Source organism: Bicyclus anynana, chromosome 10 (genome assembly GCF_947172395.1).
Source record: "Bicyclus anynana chromosome 10, ilBicAnyn1.1, whole genome shotgun sequence".
NCBI lineage: Eukaryota > Metazoa > Arthropoda > Insecta > Lepidoptera > Nymphalidae > Bicyclus > Bicyclus anynana.
Window position 1 is genome coordinate 9,822,755 of NC_069092.1, and position 26,783 is coordinate 9,849,537.

Here is a 26,783-nt window from a genome sequence, read left to right on the forward strand (position 1 = left end):
ATTCTGAGAGGAGGCTCGAGCTCAGCAGTGAGCCGAATATGGGTTGATGACGAATGAACGAAGTAGCCAGAGTGGGGGCTCTGGCTGCTTATAATCTGCGACACTGGGAAGATACTTTATTGTACCTATCTAGATTTTCACGATTTTAAGATAAGTAGATGAATCTAGATATTCTTATTAAATTATTTAAGGGTTTTAATAAAATCTTTTTTTTCTTTATCTTTTCAATAAAATCATACTTATTTACCTAGCATAATAGGCACCTAGGCTGTAGGTATACACTTGTTTTTTGTGGCTGTACTTTTTTAATATTTCATGAAATATTTTTTTACTGAATTAAACAATTGCTTTCGATATATTACAGAAGTACAATTACTTTTTATGGATGAACTGATAACATTATTTAGTTTTGCCATTGCGGTTGTGATTCAGAATGTACGTCATTGATATAATAAGCAGTCATACAGTTTGCTGTGGTAGTTGTAAGTAGGTTAACTAGATGGCGCCTCCTTCTTTGCCGTCGTCGTGAGAGAGACAGCAACGCTCCGCAAGCGTTGGTGCGAGCGAGAACACTATAAGTTATTATTACGCCTACACTGAGGACAGAAGCCGCACGCGCGCACAAAAAACTCATTTGACGAGAGCGCAGGCGCAACGCTATATTCGCCCACAACTTCAGTTCGGTCAACTTCGTCATTTAGTGGTGACCGAAACTTCGATGTGTGTGGTAGTGAAGTTAACTTTTCTAACATAGTATTCTCACAAAATAACAATAACCAATTACTAAAGTACAATTACCATTTGAACGTGTTCTTTACAAACATTTTAACGTGTCATAAGTTGTATAAATTGTAATCAAAATGTGTGATAATACCAATCCTTCGACACAAAGTATAGCGGACTACTTAGCTCAGTTGCTCAAAGACAGGAAGCAACTGGCTGCCTTCCCGAATGTTTTCATGCACATGGAGAGACTTCTGGACGAAGGTATGTCTTTTTCGCTATAGATTATCGCAAAACATTAGCGTATACAAGTGCTAATCATATCTATTACTGTTTCTTGTCACCGGCCTGCTATAAATTGGATGCGTCGTCAAACGCACACTATTTAAAGTTTATTTTTGTCTTCGTCCCGCCGAGTTATGGTCCAGTGATATCTGTAACGCGATCCTGCATTTCGAAAAGTGAAGTAAAGCAGAACGTCTGTGCGGTCGCGATTTGCGGTCAGCATCTGTTAGATTGTCACAGACGTGGGTATCTAATTAGGTACTAAACGTTCGCTGGTTATGCGAGTGTTTCTATTCGTTGATATTCCAATAGATTGGAGTGTTGCGATTGAGTTTGTGAGTAAATGGGGGCGCTTAAAGAGAAGGATGGCGGGTCCTGAACCTGTTTATTGTAGGGCCGTGTCACATACCGCGCGAGTAGTGGAATGTCGTGTCGCCACACCGTCGGTACCGTAGGCGATCGTTTTCAGTCAAACGGCATACGAGATTTGTACGCAAGTACCGGCACCCAGCGTCGTCTGTAGCCTCGATATTACCACACCTAACTGGTAGCGTGTACATACTAGTTGCTTTGCGCCTTATCTTGAACTACTGCATATTTACTGCCACCACGTTTAATTTGCAATTAGATTATTTATTTGAATTAAACTTGGATGGCATAGATAAGTGTACAGATACGATTGGTACCTACCTACTTTACTTAGACTGTAATTGCTATTTTATTACTCTTTGATCAACTGTTTATTATTCCTTACAAAAAAAGACAATTATCTAAATACCTACCTAAATATTTTTTATGCTTAAAAAAGACAAACTTAACACCATCACAAGAATGACAACTTAGCAAACACTTTCAATTTATACCCCTATTAGGGAGTGCATAAAAACAATTACCATCTTTGAATGTCGGCCATATTGGATATAGAATGACGTCACAGTCAATTAAGCCCTAAAATACATACTAAACATGTTCCTATCCTAACTACTCATAGGTAATCCAAAATTTCAACCCAGATAGATTGATTTTCCTTTACTAAACTGTTTAAAAACCGACCTACTTATTAGTTAGTTAGGTACAATATTACAATCAAAACAATCACATATTTATCAATTTAATGACTCATGAACACAGAATGAATATTCAATTAAAACATAGGTTCTCAAAATAGACGATGCTGTGGGGATTTTAGAGTTTTATGGGTGTGTAAACCCAGAGATGATTAGAGGGCATTAAGATGTCATTGAAGGGAAATCGGTACAAGGAAGATTAAAAAAAAATATTCTAAAACTCTCTCAAAATAGTGTAATTATATGTGTGAAAATTCACATACCTACTAGCAATAAATATTGAACTGAAAAATTTTAATTGATTCTCATTCTATTGGATTATTTACCTTAATATTGTGAAAATAAAGATTGACAATAAATTGGATTAAGTATTTTTTTTAATTTAACTTGTACTACGAAAAAATAAATTTTATTTACTCAAGTAATTTTAAAATTTTGACTTAGTTTAAAAAAAAATTACACATAATTTTTTTAAAGATGTACATATTTCTGAAAGTGGGCAACATTTTGAGAAATTTTCTACATCAGTAAGGTTGAGAACCTATGAACTAAACAATATTTACGTTTTAATTAGGTACTTGCCTTATAATACGTTAAGACTTGTTTAGTGAAATAGGTCCGGTTCTTCAATAACAGTAAACCCGATTATATTCTAGACACACCTGATCACACTATTTGAATAATAATCTCTGTAATGCATAGGCATTATGTTTATAAGATTTTAAATACCTATATAGCAATTTAATAACTTTGTTATCCCACTTATTATGAGTATTGTCCCACTTCTGATAGTCTTTCTGAGGAATTAGAGAAATGAGAATATTTGCAATTTAAAAGTTAAGACAATTTAATTAAAAAAAGAAAAAAATCGAAAACAGAGAAATATAATTTGGACCATAATTTAGGATATGGCCCTGTAGCCAAGTGGCACGTCGATTCTCTTTCTACGGTCGCAAACGCTTCGACAACTAAAAAAATTTATAGGAATTATATTTGCTATCGACAGGTCACGTGATCAAAATCTGTCATTCCCATCCATCCATCCATTCCATCCATCATTCCATCTGGCCCTTTGATTCCTACTACCTTTCAAAGCCACTAAAGTCAAAACTTCATAATTGGCTGTCGCACTTACCTATAGTACTCGTAGGAGCATCGTTTAACAAATAGTGGCATGCACTTCATAAAAATGCAAATCTGTAATGAAGAAGGATTTTTTTAGTTTTTAGTTTAGTACCTACCCTAGTTTAAAACCTTGTGTACGCCACTGCTGACAAACTTTCAGCCTTTACAAAATTAGGTATCTGGCTATGCATCTCTTCTAATACTTCTGCGGTGAAGTGTTAGGTATATTATAAGTTATAACACACCAAAAGCAATAAAATGTGACTAGAAATCATTAAGTCTGGTCACGTCTCAGCGAGGCAAGGACTGTTGGTCTGACACCTCAACGCATGGTGTCATAATACCGTAACAATTTACGTTCAACTTTGACGGGATGTTAGCCGAATTTTAAATAACTATGTAAAATATTACTTGGATGCTGATGGTTGATGGAGCTTTCAAATTACTAGTAGCATACTTAAAATAGGTCCTGTATACTGTGCCGTTTAGAAACAACACCAAAAAAGTCATGTTACTTAAGCGTGTATACAACATGGTGCCGGCTACTAGCGTTATAGTGTCTGTTTTGCTACGTATTTTATGTATGGGTCTCGTAAGGACTGACAAACACCAGGTCCTTGAGCGGCTTGCATCCAGCGCTCGAGCGCCTCCCTAAAATCCCTTCTAACTGGTGGTAGTCACTACAAATAGTCAAACTTAACGTTTTAAGTGTTTCTGATAATGTTTTTAAAGTGTAAACGTATTTTGAAATTTGTTGTCACCAATCCACATAGTATGGAGACGCCATCCACCTTGGACTAAGTAGTCGTCATTACGAAAACATTAAACAATAATAATAAGTAATTAGTTAATGAAATGAAACACAAATTGAGCAAATTATAGGCCCTCAAATCAGCAACACAACAAATAATGCCACAGTAAGCTTTACACCAGATCGAAGATGAAAGTTCGACTCCCAGGAATTAAGAATAGCAAATATACATCGAGAACCACAGTGTTGAACCCTGTACTAGAAGGTTACAGGAAACTGGTTATAATACAAAATCCTAGTATTTAGAAATCCCTAAATCTCCAGCAGTCGAAATCCATAGACTGAAATGAGGATGAAGATTAAATAAACTGATGCAGATATTTTAATTCATAAAAAAATCTCTTGTGAAATTTCATTCTTGTTTTTGTGTAATGCCATTGGTTAGTCAGCCGTAGGTACTTGTTTCCAAGATTTTATTACACATCTGAATTGCGTGGACGTAAGTTAATATCAATATTAAACTTACATCATCCGTAAACTTGTTGACTTAACATTTGCCATAAACAGACCGTACATTTGTACAAGCAATCATTAAGAACAGTTTATTCCTTTATAATATACATTTGATGGAATGACGAGATCCAAAGGTTTAAATTCAAATCAACAATGATTGTGTTGGTTTTGTCGGTTGCTTTGGGGAGTTACGCCATCGATGTTAGATTAATATTTAAATAGAAAAAGGACTTTACTATCGGAGTATGTCTGATCAGTTTTGAATTCGTACAACTTACGGTTTCAGTCATAAGCTTGTTAATACATTTTGTATCAGTTTTGATGACGTCGCTCGAACATGCTCTTGTGTATAAATCCCGTATAGATGCGAAAGTATTCGGTCATCATTATTACCAGCCTAAAACGGTTTAGTACCGAGTCAAGCCTCCCTCCTTAAAGCAGAAGGGATTTGGAGCTTACTAATTGCACGTTGGTGGGCTTAGTGTGATAATGCTTTGAATTTAACGATCATGACCAGATGTCAATGATGATGACCGAAAAGGACTGCTCAATCTGCTTTCTGAGCCACGGGGGTTTAACACCACCGCATCCCAACTCCGGACTAGCCGTGCTTCACAAGCCGACCCAGAACTCGAACCCAGGACTTCCTGAACCGAAGACACAGGCAACTAACGAGACAGTTAAAAAGGCATACGCATAGTCCGATAATTATCACGCGAGTTTACCCGTTTTTCAATTTCAACATAAAAAATACCCATGAGAGTTAAATCTAAAAAAGATTAGATTATTTTATGGTTTATTTGGCTCGTTGACGCTCCAGTGAAATCTGTGAGGACTTGACGAAAATAACGACGGCCCTCTGACGGGCGAGCGGTGAAGCATATCGAGTTACGACGCAATACTCAATCACTATTTCTTCTAGATAGAAACAATGGTAAACTTACAACATTCTCATTTAATCTTAGAATTTATAATTACTCAGTTTATGCAGTAAAAACACATTAAATACAGTGTAAACTGTGATATTACTTTGTAATTAAAAATGCTAAATTACTTGGTTTTTATTACGGTTTTACTTCTAAAGTGCTAAACAAATTTTATTGAATATAGATACCAAAAATGGATACGATGTTGCAGAAAAACATACTCTGCGTTTTTTCGTAAATTTAAAACTCAAGCAAAGAATGCAACAACTAACGTTTTGCTAACTAACTTACTGCAAGAAATAACGTTTTTTGAAATTAATAATATCACATCTACGAATATATTTCTGTTATCTTGAAAAAAAATTTAACAGTGACGACGGTATAGGCACGAGCTAGTAGTAAATAATTTGAAGTGCATAAATAATCATCTGTCATGAAAACTGACACAAATTGGGTAATCGAAAGATAACACGTACATTATATCAAAGAATAGTATATAAATATAGCTTTAAATTTTATAAACGATAATAAATATACCAGATTTACTGATACCTTTTATCTAAAATGTTTTACACGGCTTTGTATGATTAAGCGTTGATAACAGCTAAAGAGTTAAGTAGCCTTTAGATCAATGGTTCCCAAACTTGATTGGGCACCGACTCACCTAAAAAAACGGACTAAGCTGGGACCCACCTCTTGGCCGTCTTAAAAAGGGGGCATAAAATATTGGTAACGCTCAGATTACCTAGTCTTTGTGGTCAGGGTGTGTTATCATCACAGTCAGCAATAAAGTTACTAATTTACAATACTTATTGTAAATTAGTAACTTGTATTGTGTCGTCTGGCTGTTAGCCCGATCGGTCGGGTTATCTTATGTTTAAGGGCCAACTCAATATTCCCACCGCTGGGTTGCAACCCATACTTTGGGAATCCCTGCTCTAGATAGATAGTGTTTTCTTACATCTTACAAAATTGAGGCTGTTTTAAATATTGTGTCATTGAACCTAATGCTGATAAAATCTACAACAAATTAGCATATTTTAGGATGAATGTAAATGGATGGTGATGCAAATAATAACTGAGGAAAAATTGCAAAATTTTAGTTTAAAAATTTCAGACAGTAATACATACAGACAGACATACATAAATTTAAAAAAAAGCTTGTTTGTGTATCGTGGAAATAAGTATAAGTATATATCGTATTTAAATATAACAATTTAAATCATAAACAGACACTTAAATTTTATTTATTACTAGCGAACGCTCGGGACTTCGTCCGCGTGTAATTCAATTTTTCACAAATCCCGCGTGATGGGAAGTAGTCTATGTGTTAATCCAGAGTAAAATCTATTTCCATTCCAAATTTCAGCCAAATGGCTTCAGTAGCCGCAGCGTAAAAGAGTAACAAACATACTTACACACTTAAACATACACATACACACACACACAACTTTCGCCTTTATAATATTAGTGTGATGTAAGTGTTGATGTATTGATTCATGTAAGTACTAATGCTACTATTTAAATCGAATCAAACATCTGTTAATGGAACGTAATGTTATTGCAATTATGATGTGTTCACAACGTAGGCGTCTAAGTTTTATTCCGCAACCCTACCTAAAGTGACTCTTAGGAGGGTCATTATAAGGTTGCTCAGTTTGTGATTAGGCGTTTGCGCCCACGATGACCAAATGAGGGTAACCCGTGGGCAGCGTGGAGGTGTAACCCAAGGCTGTTCCAGTCTCTCCGATACATAATACGCAGTGGGTTGCTTAATTAATACGTCTCATTCAAAACAGTCATCGGTTTTTAAAAGTGTCCATTTGTGATTGCGGCAGTTGCCTAATATGGTTCACAAAACAGATAACAGATGGAGTCAAGATTCCTTTTCCTACAGCCTTTGTTACAGACGGTGCGTCAAATAGCAAATATTGACACGCGACTCATGGAAAAAGAGCCTGCAGTATCCAGATATACATCATTTAATGAAGGCTGAAACTTTGGCAGCCTATGATCGTTCTAAGTATGGTCGGTAAGTATGGTCGCGAATAGGCTAGTTGACGCTTTTTTAAAAGGTGTCTTAAATTGTTAATTATCGGTGTACTAGATTGAAAAAAAAATATTATAGTTTTTTGAGACATGAATACATAAAGTTTTAAATATTATTTTGACAATACGAGCCAAAACGCTATCAGCCATGGTGGTATATATTTTCTGTGTCATGACGTCATGTAAACCCGTTAATATTAAACGGTATAGAAGACTGAAAAATGCAACAAATTGGACATGCCTTAGTTTGACCTTTATTCCTCTAGTGACATCGTGTATCATCGTGACGTCACAAAATGAAAAACAACGTTTATGAAGTTTCCAAAAATTTAAACATACCTACATGATTTTTAGATTAAGTTGTATAAGAAATCCTTAATTTATGTTAATTTAAGTATATCGATATATTTCAGATCCTTTACTATACGAAATTAATATTGTTTATATTACATTTTATATGAATCAACTACCCTATTATATGGATATTAGGTTGACACTTTCAGCCTTAATGAAGTCTATCTGGCGCTCGCAGACTCGCGTTCCATCATATTATCGTACCGACCTCGATAAGGCTGCACTACATCTCTTGGCAAACTGGTTCATGTAGGCACCTATTCTTCAGGCGTTCCCACGACACCACTGCTTTATGTATCTACTCTTGATCTTAGGCGACGTGATCGTTCACCTAATGAGAGATTTCTACCGCAAGGAAATTCTCGTCTGTAATGCAATTGTTATTAAGTTAACGACAATGCCTACTAAATGCTACGCAGGTAACTAGATTTTAATTATTTATATCACGATTTCACTGATATAAACAATGTAGTTAATGATGGAGTTATGTTATTTAAATCTCCTCTCCAATGAGAAAAATATGTTACAGAAGTCCTTATAGTTAATGTATTAGTACGAAATTGTGCCATTATGACAAGTATGGAAGTGTCAATTGTGGAAAATCGATCGATGGGCTTAGTTTCAAAACATCAGGTATTAATATTATAAGACAAAGGTGATAATAATTAGTCGAAAACTTAAAATTAAAGTTACGAGGGTTCCAGAGCGCCTTTGTCCGAGAAGAGCCCATAACAAACCAGTACCAGTTAGCAGAAGAAGAAAGTTATAAACTTTATACTAACTATTAGTATTAAGTTTATAACTTTCTTAAAGATAGAAGTAACCTGTTTTGCTGATATCCTGTACACAAAAATCATATGAGTAAGATTGTTTGTAACAAAAACAACTGCTTACTGCAAAGTGGTTCCCCATTACCCTCTTGACGAAGCGGTCTAGCGGTCCGCGCAGTGATTGGTCGACCAACACTGCGTTCCGGTGTGTGGTCAATATTCCTTGGAACCCCAACACCCATCTGCTCTTCGAACTATATGCCTCGCCCACATACATCAGTTTAGCCTTAAAGAGTCATCATCTCCTTTTCCTCCCATCCTGTTTGAAGGGGATTAGAAAAATATATCAATATTTTTCATTTGTCTCTATTACTAGACCACTTATCATGCACTCCCTTTACACACATGTCCTCTTTCACACACTCCAGCCATCTCTTCTTTGACCTTATGACCTTATGTCTTATGTCCTTCCACTTGCACATTCAACATTTTTCTAGTAATATGACTTTCCTCCCTTCAAAGTCCATACCAAGCTAAGCTTCTACTCCTAAATTTTTCTGTCACTGGCGCCACTTTCAGACTTCCTCTTATAAATTCATTCCTTGTTTTATCTATTCTTGTCACACCACACGTCCATCTCAACATACGCATTTCGTTCACATGCATTCTTTTACTATCCGTCCCTTTTTTCGCCCAACAGAACTTCTTCCATCGCCTTAAAGAAGAGTAATATTACTGAACAGTAGTGAAAGTGTGACCATCACTTGTACTTGTTTTGAACGCTTAAAAACGCGCACGAGAAGGACGCGTGGGTTGAACTGTAATTTGCAATGAAAATCGATATCTTCAGTCCGCAAAGTGAACCTGTCTTGTGGGTGTAAAGGCCTACACCTCCAGCTAACACGCCTAAAACCTTTCAATATTTGGTCACCTACGCATGTTTTACAATTTATGAAGGCCTACACATAAACAAGACATTTTATTTATTAAGAATTTGGATATTGTTAATATATCATTGCATAACTAAGAGGCCAAGCATTGAGTATTGGATACTATTTTAACTAACCTCACAATCACGAAAATTGCAAACGTTATCTCTATGTTCGTAGGTAAAGTATGAGATAGAATGCCTTTCTCCTTCCACTTGCTACGATCCTTGCATATGTTCTTTACTTCTTCCATTCTCGTCAATCCTTCTATAAAAGTTCCTTGGTTTAGGGTCCTCTTGTCCCTACTTTTATTGAGAATGTCCTGGATTTGGTTCAGGAATGTTCGCCTTGGTTTCCCACTGCTAATATTTCCTTTCATTCTTGCCTTACCCTTTCGTTAGTCTCTTTTCTCTCATCCCTTTTAAGTGCTTAAATCATTAAAGTAACCCACTAAAACAAAATAGACACAAAGAGTAGACACAGGTTTTACTTTACAGAGATTCTAGTTACTTTTTTTTTTTGTTAAAAAAGTAATGTTATTATTTTGATGAGTACTTTTTTGCTCAAAAATATTCATATTAGGACAGGGAGAAAGTAACACGTATAAGACGTAATGCCATCACTTGTTTGTCATAACCCAAGACGTGCTAATGTGAGTGCGTGCCCGAGTACCTTGCTCCGTCCTATGAATTTAAATTGATGACATGCCGCTTCAAACATTTCATATGTGAGAAGAAAATAAAATGCCTGCTTTATTCGTTAGTATAATACTAACAGGGCATAGAAAAGTATCTGTCAATAATTTGCAAGTAGTTATAGCTTGTAATATTAAGGTTGGCTGACTTACATATCGATGCCCAGCAGAAATGACTGAAGTATGCAAGCTGAAAAGACGGTAGTTTCCTGTTGTGTCTTAGAGACTCTGTAAGATTATTTTTATTCTAAGTGAATGAAGTCGGGCTCCTTTGCAAGTTGATATAAGAAGTAATAATAATAAATATTAATTTATTGTTTACAAATAGCAGTTATTAAATGAATGAATGAATATATATTTATACACTACATTAGCTTAGTACGATTTCTTGAAGCGCTAGGCTTGGACCTACTTTGAATCAATGTAAGCAGATTTTTTTTAATACGACCAATATTTGCTTTCAAATACTTAAGTCAAAAGACTGTATTAGGAGTGGGTACGACAATAGTCCCACGGACTAAGCTATAACCCATGAACATGATCTCTCGTTACTGAGAATCTAGACCCTTGAAATATACTACCTTCCAAAGTAACCACGGTCCCAACTCCATAACTACCGTAGGTAATACTAACCTTTGGTAGGAGCATGTACTAACAAACTAAGCTTTCATAAATTGAGGTATGTCTGGCTGTCACAGCTAGGCTTTCGTCCTATAATATACTAGTAGACGCCACGCGGTTCCACTCGCGTAGTTTCCGTTACCATGGGAATACGGAGATAAAATATAGCCCATGTTCATCAGAGATAATGTAGGATTCTAATGGTGAACGTTTACAAATCGGTCCAGTAGTTTCAGAATATTAAATTCAAAGTAATATTAGTATAGTTAACAGTTAACAAGATGTAAAAGTTATTGGCTGCGTTATTGGTTAAAAGGTCATGTCAAAACGTGGGAGCGCCCACGACCTAAGGTGACACTGGGTGGACTCGACTAAATTAATTGCAGGTCGCATGTTAAACTTGTAATTAATTGTTTATATCAAGATTAATATTATTATGCCTCAGGGATATATAATGTAATATCTATATATCTATAATAATTCTTCGTCGACGTGATATTAAGCAATCGGAAAGAGCAAATGTCGTCTTTATTGCCGGCGGCTCCAGCAAAACCTTCTTTCACAAATAATTAAAATTGATGTTTTTAAAGTAACTGCTTGAAATAAATGAATTTCGTTTTTGATTTTGATTTTTTGTTTTGAAAGAACAGGTAGGTAAGTAAAAGGTACGTCAATTCAACCTGGACGAAGTCGCGGGCATTCGTTAGTTGAATAACATTGCATTACCAGTTTGTATTCATTATATTATCTACTAGCGGACGCCCGCGACTTCGTCCGCATGGAATTCAGTTTTTCACAAATCCCGCGGGAACCATGGATTTTTCAGGGATGAAAAGCTAGCAATATACTTAAATACCAAATCTTGTAAAAAAAGTAATATACCTTGAAAACTTTGTAAGTAACTATTGACACATTAAGTTACCGAATGACAAAACTAAGCATCGTAGTGAAAAGTTAACAGTACGGTTAACCACAAATTATGACAAGACTGCAAATGTTTAACTAATGACTCTTAACCACGTTTATCATTCCACGCAATCTTTGTATTGTTGTTAGTTGTCTTGAATTATTAACATTTGTTGGGTGGGAGGTACCACTGAAGCTAAGGTACTTCAAAAAAGTGTGCAATAAACTTTGAGAACATTGAGAAGATTATTGTAGTACTTCTCAATAATCTAAACCGACTAGTTTACTTGGGTATACTGTGTATATTAGACAGAAGATTCTTCTATCTGCAAAAATTTGCCAAATTACGAGTAGTCCAGAATTTAAACTACCATTTCCATAATACTGCATCGCATTAAAATCGACATAAACTCTCGTGATATTTGTCGGAATAAGCCCGAATACTATTAGTTACCCTGAGGTACGCCGCGTTCCGTGAACAACTGAACATGCTTATAATTAAGAGCCCCGTATTGGTTATATACTATTCAGGCATAAATAAGATCAAAAAACTATGCAACTTTTTTGATTTAGAAAGTAAAGTGACTTCTATCGACTGGAAATATCTCAAAAGATCCAATAAAAGATTTAACAATTAATATAGCATAAAAGATTTACAAATTAAATGCCATTATGAATTTTTAGTTACTATTATTCTGAAAGCATAGTGTGCGAAATTAGTTATAGATAAACAGTAATACCATAGTAGATAAAACACGGATATGTTTATCTCGATTAGTAAAGCAATCATAGGCGTGATGAGAAACGGAAATTGGGACTGCTCGAAGATATAGGCACAAGACGGGCAAAGGAAGACGGTAATTAAGTTACTCATAATCACGGAGGACAACGTCTACGTATAAGTTATTACTATTGTTGCTATAAATAACCCATAGTTGAAATCGAGAGATTCGTACTTGTTACTTTTACTATCAGATACTCACGATTTTCCTTTATAGATTCCTTTCTATCTATAGAACAAAGATATAATTGCTTTACAAATGAAACTGAAAATTCCAATGTTTCGGAGATGAGTAATCAGAAAGACAGGCAGAGCAGTATAAAAATGTGTGTGTTAAGCCAGGTATTTATAAAAGAATTCTATGTATTAATCCAGCTTATAAATTCATTTCATCCAAGCATCAGCTCGAGTCACAGTTTAGTGCGTATGTTTTTGTTGTTTTTGTGTGTAAAGAAATGTCTTCTAGATTTATGATTCAATTTAAATCATTTTATTAGATAGGAAATTACCGCATGAATATCGATTTCTACTTCTCGATCCTAATGTTTCAGTGACAGAGAGGTTATTACTTTTGATCGTAATTCTTTCACTAAAATTTAAAATATATGTCCTTAAGTTTTAAAACTTAGGTTTTCAAAATACATTGGCAATGAAGGCATTGACACGTACTTGATGCATGAACGCTAAGACTCGAGGACATTGTAAGTGACAAATTGAACCTTACACCAAACGCACCGAAACTAACGATGTAAAACCATTGACCTACATAACACAAAAGCAGAATAAATCTCGCTTGAGACAAAAAAGGTATTATTTCATTAATTACGACCATTGATATCGGACACTGATATCCACTTGATAGATTTATGTGTTCAACCTTGATCTGACATAGGCTTAAGTTTCATTGTTCAAATGTGACTTACATCATGAATTACTGCCGATCTGATTTGGTTCCTTCGTCACACATGCCGTACCACCATTTTAATTTATAAATCACGTCAAGCAGAACGAACCCAAAATTTTATTGAAATGCAAACTTTAGTTGATTTAGAGCTAGAAACATACATATTAATACCGACTAAACCGTTACACAATCTTTGGTGATAAATTTTAATGAATCTAATGCGGCGCCACGATATAAATAAAATTATAATAAACATGGCAATGTCTGTAACTCTGATCTAGGTTTATTCTTACCGTAAAAAATGGAAATTAGTATCTTGTAATAAATTCATATTTATTATTATTTAGTGTATTAAAATAACCGATCTTTTTTTAAATAAGTGAATGCTGTAACTCGTAACACCAGAGTTTTTGCCAAGGCAAATGAGCTAAAATTTTCATGATAAATCCACAAATTTGTTTTGATTCAATCGTAGATCAGCTCAGTGGCTACGAGTAACAGATAATGCTAGTATTCAATAAAAATACGCTTTGGTTGAAGAACCCACAAATAACTGAATGCTACTTTACTATGAATCCGACTTATTAAATACCAATTAGTTTACTAAAAGAGCTTTTCACAGTATCCCAGAAGGTTTAGAGATGACTATTGCGTATTAAAATCGAATTGACAAAGAAAAGTGCTTAGAGTAAATAGAACACATACTTAAATTAATTATTCTCGTCACTCGTTATGTTCATGGTTCTCTATCGAGGTCCTACCTGTCGTCCTGATCAGCTTATCTTTACGACTAATGAATACGTTGAAAGCATTATATTACAATAAATTACTCTTCGTTTTAATTAGCTAATTAAAATTGTGAATTAAAAAATCTGCGACGATGCATTTTCTTTTAACATTATTGCTCAATGCTTCATTTGTAATACATGAGTCACGCTTTGAAATGTTCTTAATTTGTCTTCATCATCTGTGTGAAATAAAAAATCAAAAAAGTAAATTTTATTGACCGATGGAATAGTAAATCTTTTAATATTAAAGAAATTACATTCGCCTACCATTGTCAAAATCAATGCTAAAAATAATATAGCTGATTGCAAATTGCTTTTGGTTTCTATCCAATATTTGTTACGTATCTGTACATTCCTAGTATTCGCAACAAAAGCTATGCAGAATGGGAACATCATTGAAATGTACAAATTGCCGCAAACTCATTCACAATTCATGTTTTATGAGACAATGGGCATGGAATGCCCAGCGCTCATTGTAAATTTTGGCTCAACATTTTATTGGTAAGTAAAACATAAAACAGTGACTGCTCGTAATTCGAATTGAAAGTAAATGGCTAGGATTTTTTCTTCATGTCGTCTACAATATCTATCGGTCTTTTGCATATTATCAAACGCGTTGCTAGAATCTGAAATGTCTTTGAAGCAAGTGTCTTCTGATTCTTACAATTTGTCAATATCAGCTTTTTATAGATTGAGTCTAGTCGTTCTTCACTCCTTAGTATGCCAACTACGGAGTGTTGGACCATTGGGAGGTAGAAGATATATAGGCCCAGACTCTCAACCGTCTATGTATAATGTATAAAAAAATATTTATATTTTCCTCAGCATATTTAAAATGCCTTATTAGCCCCAATCGCTTCATGACAACTCTAAGAAACAAAGTCTCTAGCTACTAATATATTGCACCTACCCACTCTTTCTTTGCAAGTCCTCTAGTCAGGAGTTGCTTGTTAGAGATTGAAGTTTAAATAATTAATTATCAATTATTTTTATTTTTATTCTTGTATTTTTGTGTGCAATAAAGTATCTCTTCTTCTTCTTCTAATTCACTGTTTTTAATGTTAAAAAAGAGTGCAAATATCTTATTGGCAAGCGTGTCCTATCTTACACATACACACTGGTCATCAAGTGCGTGTCTTATTATTATCGTAGTCAGCTTAATTAATGCTACACATGGCCTCTGTTTCACAAAGGAGGTCGCAGTTTTAGTTTTTAACTAATCTGCTGGAGTAAGCGTATATACAGTATTCTCACGCATGCGCGTTATCACCACCACGCAATACGTCATTAATGTAGTAGCTATTGCGTTTGTGATATAATGTAGTGGAAATTAGTTTATTTATATTGTTTACCTATTGTTCCCGCGATATCGCCACCCGACCTTCACGCTTCAAACTAATCGCAATCCGTACTTTATGTGGTTGCATTCTACCAACTTGTTATTTGATTGAATGTTTATTTTGAAATTTGGACACACTGTTCATTCATATTCATATTCGATAATCGTTTATTCTTTTCGAGAAAGAATACAATAAGGATCACAAGCTAACTTATCCTATGCCCACGTGGAATGGTGGCATGAATACTGGCTGCATTTCCGCGCTGGACAGCTAGGCTGATCCTTTGCCCAAAAAATGAACCAGCATTTCTGTCACCAGTCACACATACTCTGTTATTATAATATTGATTTGTGATTAAATTCTTGAAAACGTTCCTACTAAATAATCTTTATCTAGAATAGATAATATGAAGAAGCATTGGCTTGAAAGCGCTTCATCGACGATTATGATTTGTATTCTCTAGTATTATAGCAGTAAAGTTATACTCTTAAGTTAAGGCTAAACCAAAGCAGCCTTAACTTTAGTATAATGCTTTGGTCGTAGCTACATTATGTGTGAGAATATCAATCTTTACTCTTCTATAACTATCTATATATAGCTGCTACATGCTATTTCTCTTATTATGTTGTCTCTTTGTGCCCTAGTTCATACGAAAAACGTTCTAGAAGTACGATATCTTTTATATTTAATGTTAGCATTTAAAAAGTTATGTGTGCATAAAACGCATCTCGATAAAATAAATTGGTCAACGACCGCGTTGCCTTCACATAAGCTGCTATCGAGTGAAAATCAAAACAAGAGTGATTTCGAACGGTGTCGCTATCCGCCTAATCGGGGCCGGTCTAGTTCTTCAACTTTCTACAAATGCTTATAGCTGACGACATCGTAACCTGCTGTGTTCACATGTCTTTTCCACCGTTGAGAACGACTAAACAGTATATCTTAACGCTTCAAGTACTCGAGGACTTGGATACCAACGATAGCTCAGGGGAATGAAAACGTGGACCTTAGAAAAGGAATTTCAAAGGATTTGTCTTTATAAACATAACTTTACTAACGTTCGCAACTCCGTTGAAAATCTTGTACCAAAGGACACACAAAGTTCCCTTTTTCCATCACCCCCTTTTAACTTGAACTTTCCGAAAATTCTTAGGTACTTAGTGAGTTTCTATGTAACCAATGTACACGAGGTTCTGTAAGTCGCGAAATGCCGAGCCACATGGCGCGACATCGTCAGGAAGCAAGCTTGATTCAGGGGTCACGACTCTCAGTAACGAGGAATACGACGCAAGGAGGAGGAGGACCAATATGTCGAGAGTGTACCGGTATCGCCGCACAATTATTTTCCCTCGCAAAAGACGAAACCCAAGCTACGTAGCTCAAAATAGTACTTCAAATAAGTAGTCGATTCATAAAACCAAATTCGGTATGAAGTATTGCAAAATTCAACGTGGGATGATTCATTACAGCGATGACGATATAGCATACGTCTAAAAGAGGCTATGATATCAATTCAGAGATATGGATATTTATCTTACAGAAGCGAAATGTCAGTTTTCTATAAATCGATGTATCGGCTGTATAGAACGAAAGCCAGTGACAACCAGACCTCCCTCATAAAATCTGGAAGTTTGTCAGCTTAAGTTAAGTAAGCCAATTATGGAATTTGCACCGTGATTACTTTGGGAGGTACCATGTTCCAAGGATGCCGTCCAAGTGTAAAGTGTATATTTTTTTTATATTTTCCTCAGCTTATCATGAGAAATTATGTCCTTAATAAACAGTCATTTCGTTTCACGGCAACCCTTTAAAAAACAGGGTCAAGCCAAGCCAAGTGTCTGGCGACAGAGGATATAACTTCTCATATTATGCCGAGGAAGATAATATAAACAAACTAGCGGACGCCCGCGACTTCGTCCGCGTGGAATTTAGTTTTTCACAAATCCCTTGGAAACCATAAATTTTAAAGCCTATGTGCTAATCCAGAGTAAAATGCATTTCCATTTCAAATTTTAGCTAAATCGCTTCAGTAGCTTTAAAGAGTAACAAACATCCAAACATCCAAACATACATCCAGACATCCATAAAAACTTTCCCGTTTATAATATTAGTAGGATAACATTTTATACTAAGACGGTCTGGATCCAGTACCTACAAAGTAACCACGGTTCAAATTCCATCTAATCTTTAAAATTGTCTACCGTACCTAACCTTTATGATAAGAGTTGACAAGCTTGTAAAATGTGGATGGTCTAGCCGTACCAAGCTCTTGGTCTAGTAAGTAGCACCGCAAACAGTGAATGTTGAAAGTGCCTCTGTTGCGCCACACGTGTGGGATGTGCCGGCGCCGCTCGGCCGGCTGTATGAGCTTAAGGGTCCCCATTCATTTCGCGTTAAGCAATTTGGTGTACGCACAATGTTTACAGATCCATTCATGCGATTGTGCCTCAGACCAATTATTATAGAAGGACCTGTATCGAACTCACAGTCACGAACAAAATTTTTCTGTCATTTTCTGAGGAAAACGAGCTTAGATTTTGTATATATCTTTTACTAAACTAGAAGTTTTTGCCCGTTTTTTACATCTAATTACACAAAAAGGTATTTTTACGGAGCTCTTTAACCGACGAACACGATTACAACTATTTAACATCGATTCTATAGAGACAGTTTTTATAATCGCATTAGATCGTTGATCATATATTTTGACAGAAAAGTAAGGTCTAGCGAGGCAGGTCCTATACAATAATTGGTCTGAGGATTGTGCAAACCGGTGCCCGATTTAACTGGGCGTCGTAAATTAGTCAATTGCAAGTTAATATTTATTTAAGTATTTCCTTAACGGAAATTTACGGTTTGCCTACATTACAATCACAGAGTAAAGATGATCCAGAATGAGTCCTTACAACCAGCTTAGTGGAACCGGTGAAATTCATAAAAAAAAAACAACGCGTTTCCTTGACATCCGCATGTACAAACTGTTTTCATAATTTGTATTTCAAAATTTAACATTAGCAACAGTTACGTAAATTAATATATTTATCAATAATGTCCCATAAAAAATACTTCATCTTATTTCTTAAGTTATTGTGTACAGTTTTTTAATATTTAAAAACATAATTGACGCTATTTTTTTCTTGAATAATATTGAAAATTGACTTGAGAATGTATTTGAATTTCGTATTTGGAGCGGCTACAACACCGTCATGTTCCGTGCGCTCTATCTGCCGATTATTGTTTAACCTGTGAATCTGCTTTATTGTTTACAACTCAAAACATGTTTGATAATTTCCATATAATCCATTACTAATTATAGAATTAACTAATGTTATTCAATCGTTGCTAAAATACGTCTTTTTTAGACCGTGACTAAAATGCCATGCGAGATGTGACTCATCGGAGAGAAGTTAGCAGTGGTTGTTGTCTCTTCTGTATGGAGCTGAGGGATTGTTATCATCTCCCTCTTACTTGTCTATTTAAGATGCTGCTATCACATTCTAACATTAGTCTTCTAATATCAAACTTGTGTTCGCTCGCCCACGACGCGACGACATGTGTTAATTTAATTATATTTCTACGTACTTTGCTGCGTTTGTAAATACATTACTCTACTTCTGAGACGATGAAATATTTAACTATAAAACAGTAGGACGGTATTACGTCAACAATACTTGGAAGAATTACGATTTCAAACAAACAGGGGTGCCCAGTTTTAGGAGTACTCCTTAAGAATTGAATTGATTTTTCACAAACAGCCCCGGTATAAAAAAATGTGGGCAGTAAAATACGATGAACTAATTACAGCGTTACATTTTTTGTGCGCAACCTATTCTGCGCACCTTTCACTGTGCGCTGCCGCCAACTAAACAGCGTGCAGCGTGCACATGCGTGCGCGCTACAGTCGATCTGAAAGAGTAAACCCCATTCGTGCGTCGGAGCTGGCACACTTTTTTTTGTATTTGTGTTTAGTTTTTTTTTTTGAGATTCGGGTTAAATAGTCCCCCGCGTTGACTCGCCTTGACTATTAATTTACAAAAGTCTTTTTTTGTGAATCTTGTGACATAATATCTACCCTCGATATTTTTTGTCGACCTTTACTACGTATTGAGATTGAATGTTTTAAAATGTGTATAAATTATTTAAAAAATACAGATTTGTTGACATTACACCTCTAAACTCACCGTGATAGCTCAGTGGATATGACCTCTGCCTCCGATTCCTGGGGGTTGTGGGTTCCAATCCGGTCCGGGGCATGCACCTCCAACTTTTCAGTTGTGTGCATTTTAAGAAATTAAATGTCACGTGTCTCAAATGATGAAGGAAAACATCGTGAGGAAACCTGCATACCAGAGAATTTTCTTAATTATCTGCGTGTGTGAAGTCTGCCAATCCGCATTGGGTCAGCGTGGTGGACTATTGGCCTAACCCCTCTCATTCTGAGAGGAGACTCGAGCTCAGCAGTGAGCCGAATATGGGTTGATAACGTTACGTTACACCTCTGAATACTCGTTTTTCGAATATTTACAGTTTAAGTTACGCATAAATATACGATTATACAAATAAAAAAAAACAAATAAAAAGACTAAAAATAATTTTTATTAGATTATTTTTGTCATAAATTAGATTGATAATTAGATTATTTATTTCTGGACTGGAGCCAGAAACTTGTAATTGGAAATTTTTATAGCAAATTTTTTAAATAGCTCCAGAGTAACTCTTTTCTTTTGATACTTACTTGATTATTTCTGTGCTCATTTTGGTGATTTCTTTATTAATAACTAGCGGACGTCCGCGATTTCGTCCGCCCTTAGACTTCTTTATCCCAGCCCTTACAGTATTGTCGCTGTAAAAACTAGTACTTAAGCGATTTGGCTGAAATTTGGAATGGAAATAGATTTTACTCTGGATTAACATGGACATAGGCTACTTTTTATCCCGAAAAAATCCATGGTTTCCCGAGATTTGCGAAAAGTGATGATTTTGATGATATGAATGTTTGTTACTCTTTCACGTCTCGACTACTGAACCGAATTAGCTGAAATTTAGTAGTGTATTATAGCCTGGATTAACACATAGGGTACTTTTTATCCCGGAAAAATCCATGGTTCCCGTGGGATTTGTGAAAAACTAAAATAATCAATACTATTTTTTGTGTGAAGATGAAAGCCGATCCAAAACCTTCAAAGAATCTTTGTCATTTATTCTAAATAAGTAGTAAACTTAATGAACTAATTAATATTAATTAGTACAAAATGATTAAAAGATATGAACATAGTGAGAATTTTATCTTTCACTGATCGAGCTCAAACTAAATAAAAACCCGCATAGCTATTAGCTATATCGACCTCTCCTGCATTTCATTTCATATTTAACGGTGCGTTCCATTGAACACTGTGAGAACGATAGTTCCCCTATTTTTTAATGATTGCTTTACGCTCAACTTGAGTATTTATTGCTTTTTTTTTTCTTATAATACTATCGTCTATCGTTCTTGCTTTCTAAATCTTTGCTATTGTTAATGTTCTTTTTTATATAATTAGCTTGGCTTAGTATTTCTAAACGAAAACAGTATATTTTTGTTTTGTTTTGCGATGTATGTGTTCAAACTTATTACTAATTTTGATTTTGATGGATTAATTCTTAGATACATAGATAATAGAGGATATGTGACAAGTAATTTTCGTTAAGGCTTCCGGTAACCATATTTGGTCACCAAAAACAAAAGATAATTTGGTCACAACTGACATAATTGATGTTGTCATGTAAAATATGTCTAACCTCTTTACACACTGGCTAAAAAAATATCTGTCTCGCTCCATTAAGGTAGCTTTCTTTAAGTTAGAGAGGTTACGAAAAAATTTTGTTTATTCTTTAAAAAATTAAATCCTTGACCAAATTTGACGTAAAATGCCACAGGTCCATTATATATAGGTGTCAAAGGATTAATTAGTCAGGCAAAGTACTGAAGAGTGAATTTATCCCAAATAATCTAGTTAGAATTTTAATTTAGGAGATGAATTAGGAGAAAAATTGTTTTTTTTTTAATTACTCTATTCTAAGCAATGGCATGGCAATGATGATTAATAATTGGACCTTGTACAATAGGTACAATATTATATTGTCGATTGTAAGCCTTCTTAGAATTAGTACCGTCGCATGTTTTTCTTTGTGGTAGGTGTATACTTATTTTGAAAACAAAATGCATACTCTCTTTCGTTTAAAAATATCACCGAATTCCGTTACTAATTGCATACAGGCATCGGTTTTATTATCCAAAGATAAAGTAGCTTCAAGTTTCAACTTAATTTCAACCTTAATATTAATTATATTAAGACTGCATTTAGCTTTTACTTATGTTTTTATACTAATCTCACATTTTTAATACTAGTGATAGATATTTATAAAACAACTGGAAGAGAGCTTGGCGGATGATACAAAAATAGAGACTTTCATTCTTTCAGACATAATTTCGACACGCTTATAGCGGAACTCTCAACATATTATCACCATATATTTTTAGCGGACGCCCCGCGATTTCACCCGCGTGGTTCCTGTTCTCGTGTGATGCGGGAATAAAATATAGTCCATGTTATTCGCTAATAATGTAGCTTTCCATCGGTGAAAGAATTTTCAAAATCGGTTTTGTGGTTTAGACGTATAAGCGCAATAAGAAACTTACTTTCTCATTTAGACGATAAAGAGGTAAAGTTTGTGTTTGTAGTGTTATTATCTGGATCAACTGAACTTGTTTTGTAAATTTCCACCAACAGTCAAGTAATTTCACATGCCTGCAGTGGTAACAGCTTGTCGTCCGATAAAACTGATTGTGTGTTGGTCGCGATTGGTATGATGTCATGCATATTACAACCAACACACGATCATTTTTACCGGCTGTGAAGCTGTTAGCGCTGCAGGCATGTGAAATTACTTGGTCGTCAGTAGCTGACATTTACTCCCACATGATAGCGACAATGCAATTTAAACTTCAGAGAATAATAATATCTTTTTCATGTTGCAGGTACGTCACCATTGACCATGTAGACAATCAGTGTCGTGAGTAATTAAAATGTCATTAGAATTATTACGATTGTAATTAAAAAACATTTTCTTGAACAAGTTCTATCTTATGGACTAAAAGCCTGCGATAGCCAGACCATCTTATGCTCCTATCCATAGGTAAGTACGGTAGTCAATTAGGGAGTTAGGACTGTGTTGGTCTTAAAAGCTCAGGTTCAGACTCTCAACCGTCCAGGTAAAAGCGTATTTTTTAAAATGTTTTTCTACGTATAATATAAGAAATCGTGTCCACAGTCGTCTGTTACTTATCTTCGAAAAACACCGTTATAGATCAATCTTTTAGGGTCGCTACATGGAGAAATTATTCCTTTTGTTATCCCGTAGAAAATAACAAATAATACGTTTTATACGTAGACAAGTGAGGGTTTGGACCCTGGAAATCTGTTACCTTTCAAAACATCTACGGTCTATACTCCATAATTGACTACCGAACCTTTTAGGACTAAATATCTTCAATAGGGTGAGTGGCGTCTGCAGCCCGCTTTTTAAATACTTATTGAAATATCATTATGGTTATGGTTTCGATATTTTTTTCACTAACTACATCCGTAAGCGAGTATACTTGGGTAATAGTACTTGACCGCGTGTGTGACTGGCGTAATAAAATGAGGTACGTCTGGCCGTCGCAGGTTAGCTGAATAGTCATTGTGTAATAATAATTGTCCTCGAAGCGACGATTTATACGCTCGCCTCATAGATTGATGCTTCCTCTACTAGTAATAGCATTGCTTAGACGTCATTAAAACCCAAAACAATGCAAGGCGGGGTTGTCGTAATAAAAACCAAGATACCCAGGATGGGAGTGCCTAATGGCACTCGGTGCTTGTCCCAAATCAATGAACCGAAGTAGTTTGTGAATAGATTTTAAATACCTACCTAGTAGTTTACTATGTTTAACGTCAATTTTTTTTTGCTTGTGGACGAACTGCGATATACTATTGATGATCTAGACCTGCTACTTTCTAAAGCGATTTACTACGAAATACTTCACCAATTGAGGATCTCATCATCATCATTAACATCCGATGGACATCCACTTGCTTGGACTTCTAAACAAAACATCTAGCGGTAACCCGCTTGATGTCCTCGATGTAGTGGGTAGTCGACCAACAATGCGCCATTCCAGTACCTTCAGAATTGAGGATCTGGACCCTTGAAAGTTTCCAAAGCAACCACAGGCTAAACCACAGAACATTTTTTTCTTTTCTTTATTGTTTACATGTTAGCCCTTGACTACAATTTCACCTGATTGTAAGTGATGATGCAATCTAAGATAGAAGCGGGCTAACTTGTTAGGAGGAGGATGAAAATCCACACCCTTTTCTACACGACATTGTACCAGAACTAATCGCTGAGAGGTAGGGTGGTAACTAACCACGGCCGAAGCCTCCCACCAGCTAGACCTGGACCAAATAAGAAAACCTCAATCGGCCCAGCCGGGGATCGAACCCAGGACCTGCGTCTAATAAATCCGCTACGCATACCACTGCGCCACAAGGCCGTCATAAAAGAATGCACTTATGCTGCGCATTAATATCCGTGTTCTAAATTCTACTAGCTACCGTACCGTATAGTAGGCATGGACTGACAAACTTACAGTCTTCATAAAATGACTATTTACTTCATAAAAGGTACATCTGGCTATCACAAGCTCTCGTTGTATTGTTTATAACTTTGTCTTTCTTAAACTCCTTGAATATTTATGTTTATTATTTTGATGCATAATTATCTTGACTGCAATCCGTAATGTCTAAGATTGCTTTAACGACTATTTTTGTAGCGATTCTTATCTTAGAATGACAAACATGAGACGGATGGTACCACAGTCTGAGGCGTCGCAATGCTGGCCAACGTTTTGAGATCTAAATACAGGGCTGTCTTGTTGATAAAATTATAGAAAATCAATTAAAATATTTAATTATGTCAATTATTACCAACGTTAACAGGTTTCGTATAGCGCTGATTTAATGTATATTTTTTATGTATTAATATATTAGTAATTATTGTTATTATAACAACTAGCATGCGTTTTCACTCGTATAGTCCCCGCTGGAATACTGGAATAAAAAGCCCATGCTCATCGGAGATACTCGTAATGTAAGATTCTAAAGGCGAAAGAATTTTTCCAGTAGTTGGACCTATAGAAAAGCGTTCTATCATTGCATATTTTAATAGTATAACTAGAGTAAGCGCTAATTATTTTTGCTTGATTTTTGTTTGGAACAGCTTCTTTAGCACGTAATACATATAACTCAATTGTGAGATTTTTGTTTGGAACAGCTTCTCTAGCACGTAGTACATATAACTCAATGGTGAGATTTTTGTTTGGAACAGCTTCTCTAGCACCTACATATAATTCAGTGGTGAGATTTTTGTTTGGAACAGTTTCTCTAGCACGTAGTATATATAACTCAATGGTGAGATTTTTGTTTGGAACAACTTCTCTAGCGCCTACATATAATTCAGTGGTGAGATTTTTGTTTGGAACAGCTTCTCTAGCGCGTAGTACATACAAAACTCAATGGTGAGAGTTTTGTTTGGAACAACTTCTCTAGCACCTACATATAATTCAGTGGTGAGATTTTTGTTTGGAACAGCTTCTCTAGCACGTAGTATATATAACTCAATGGTGAGATTTTTGTTTGGAACAACTTCTCTAGCGCCTACATATAATTCAGTGGTGAGATTTTTGTTTGGAACAGCTTCTCTAGCGCGTAGTATATACAAAACTCAATGGTGAGAGTTTTGTTTGGAACAACTTCTCTAGCACCTACATATAATTCAGTGGTGAGATTTTTGTTTGGAACAGCTTCTCTAGCGCGTAGTAGTTACATATAACTCAATGGTCACCATTGCATGTACTACATAGATGGACCCTTGAGGACCTATTGCGAACATGTCTTCAAGGAATTTTCCAATTTGTTCATAGTAGTAATATATTGACTACCCTAGTTTAAAACGTTGTGCACGCCACTGATGGTGACATCCCTGCTCGCATTCGAGCCAATGACGCGAGGTTCCGCCGCTTCCGGCGCGCCTGTGCCGTCGCGTAAACAATCCAGGTCCGTGCTCTGCTGGGTAAGAGGAAACACGCGGTTATTGCTACAAACTCTGATAACGTTCCGGCTGTATTGGTTTGTTCGTGTTTATTATCGGCGGTGCTATTGTCGGGTGTACTTCCTTGTATTGGTGTAATTTTGTAGAATTTTACTTGAACTTTTATAGAACTTTTGTAGAATTAAGGTCACTTTTAAATTATATCGTTTCATTATTCATCATTAGCATTATCAGCCGATAGACGTTCATTGTGTGGGCAAACACCACGGTTTCGAGCCGCCAACTTTATATCGTTTATGTTATACTAGCGGACGCTGCGCGGTTTTACCCGTGTGGTTCCCGTTACCGTTGGAATACGGGAATAATATATAGCCTATATATAACCTTCCTCGATAAATGGGCTATCTAACACGGAAAGAATTTTCAAATCGGACCAGTAGTTCCTGAGATGAGCGCGTTTAATCAAACAAAAAAACTCTTCAGCTTTATAATATTAATATAGATTAATATCGTTTATGTTATTAAATTTTTCTTCAGGTTACTTATTAAGTAACCGAGTTTAAAAAAGGTTATCAATTATATTTTTTATTAATTTTTTGAAGTATTATTTTTTAAAGTCGTGAACACGTGGTAAGTTCGAATAGGGAATGCACCTCCAACTTTGAGTTAGGCGCATTTTAAGAAATAAAATATCACGTGTCTCAAACGGTGAAGGAAAAACATCGTGAGGAAACCTGCATAACTTAAAATTTTCTTAATTCTCTACGTGTGTGTGTGTTCCAATCCGCATTGGGTCAGCGTGGTGAATTATTGGCCTAACCTCTCTTATTCTATGAGGTGCTCAAAAGTAAGCCAAATATGGTTTGCTAATGATGATTAACTTACATTTACTCGTATAATAGGTTTGTAGATGTCATAATGATAAATCTAATGTTAATGTTACGCTTTTTGCTAAAAAGCTCATAAGTTTTATGTTGCACAACAGTTCCGTACCAACGATTACAAGAAATCTAATCCTTGAATGGTAGCGAAAGGCGAGTATAAATCTTGTCTTAAGCTTCCTTCACTTCTGAGATCGTAGATATAGGAAGTTCTTATGCGGCAAACATGATTTACTAAACGA

At 35.6% G+C, this 26,783-nt stretch overlaps 1 protein-coding gene across 7 annotated transcripts in view; it reads left to right on the forward strand.

Moving 5' to 3' along the window:
• The first annotated feature begins 651 nt into the window (after positions 1–651).
• The window catches only part of LOC112042985 (protein held out wings), a 105,362-nt gene continuing 79,230 nt past the window's right edge, over positions 652–26,783 (forward strand). For 3 of the 7 annotated variants that reach the window (XM_024078220.2, XM_024078219.2, XM_024078221.2), the window contains exon 1: positions 652–987. In XM_024078220.2, the coding sequence (XP_023933988.1) occupies positions 861–987 (127 nt within the window). In that variant the 5' untranslated portion in view covers positions 652–860. The remainder of the gene's footprint in view (positions 988–26,783) is intronic. The other 4 variants (XR_008251192.1, XM_024078224.1, XM_024078223.2 and 1 more) reach the window with 3 other exon arrangements.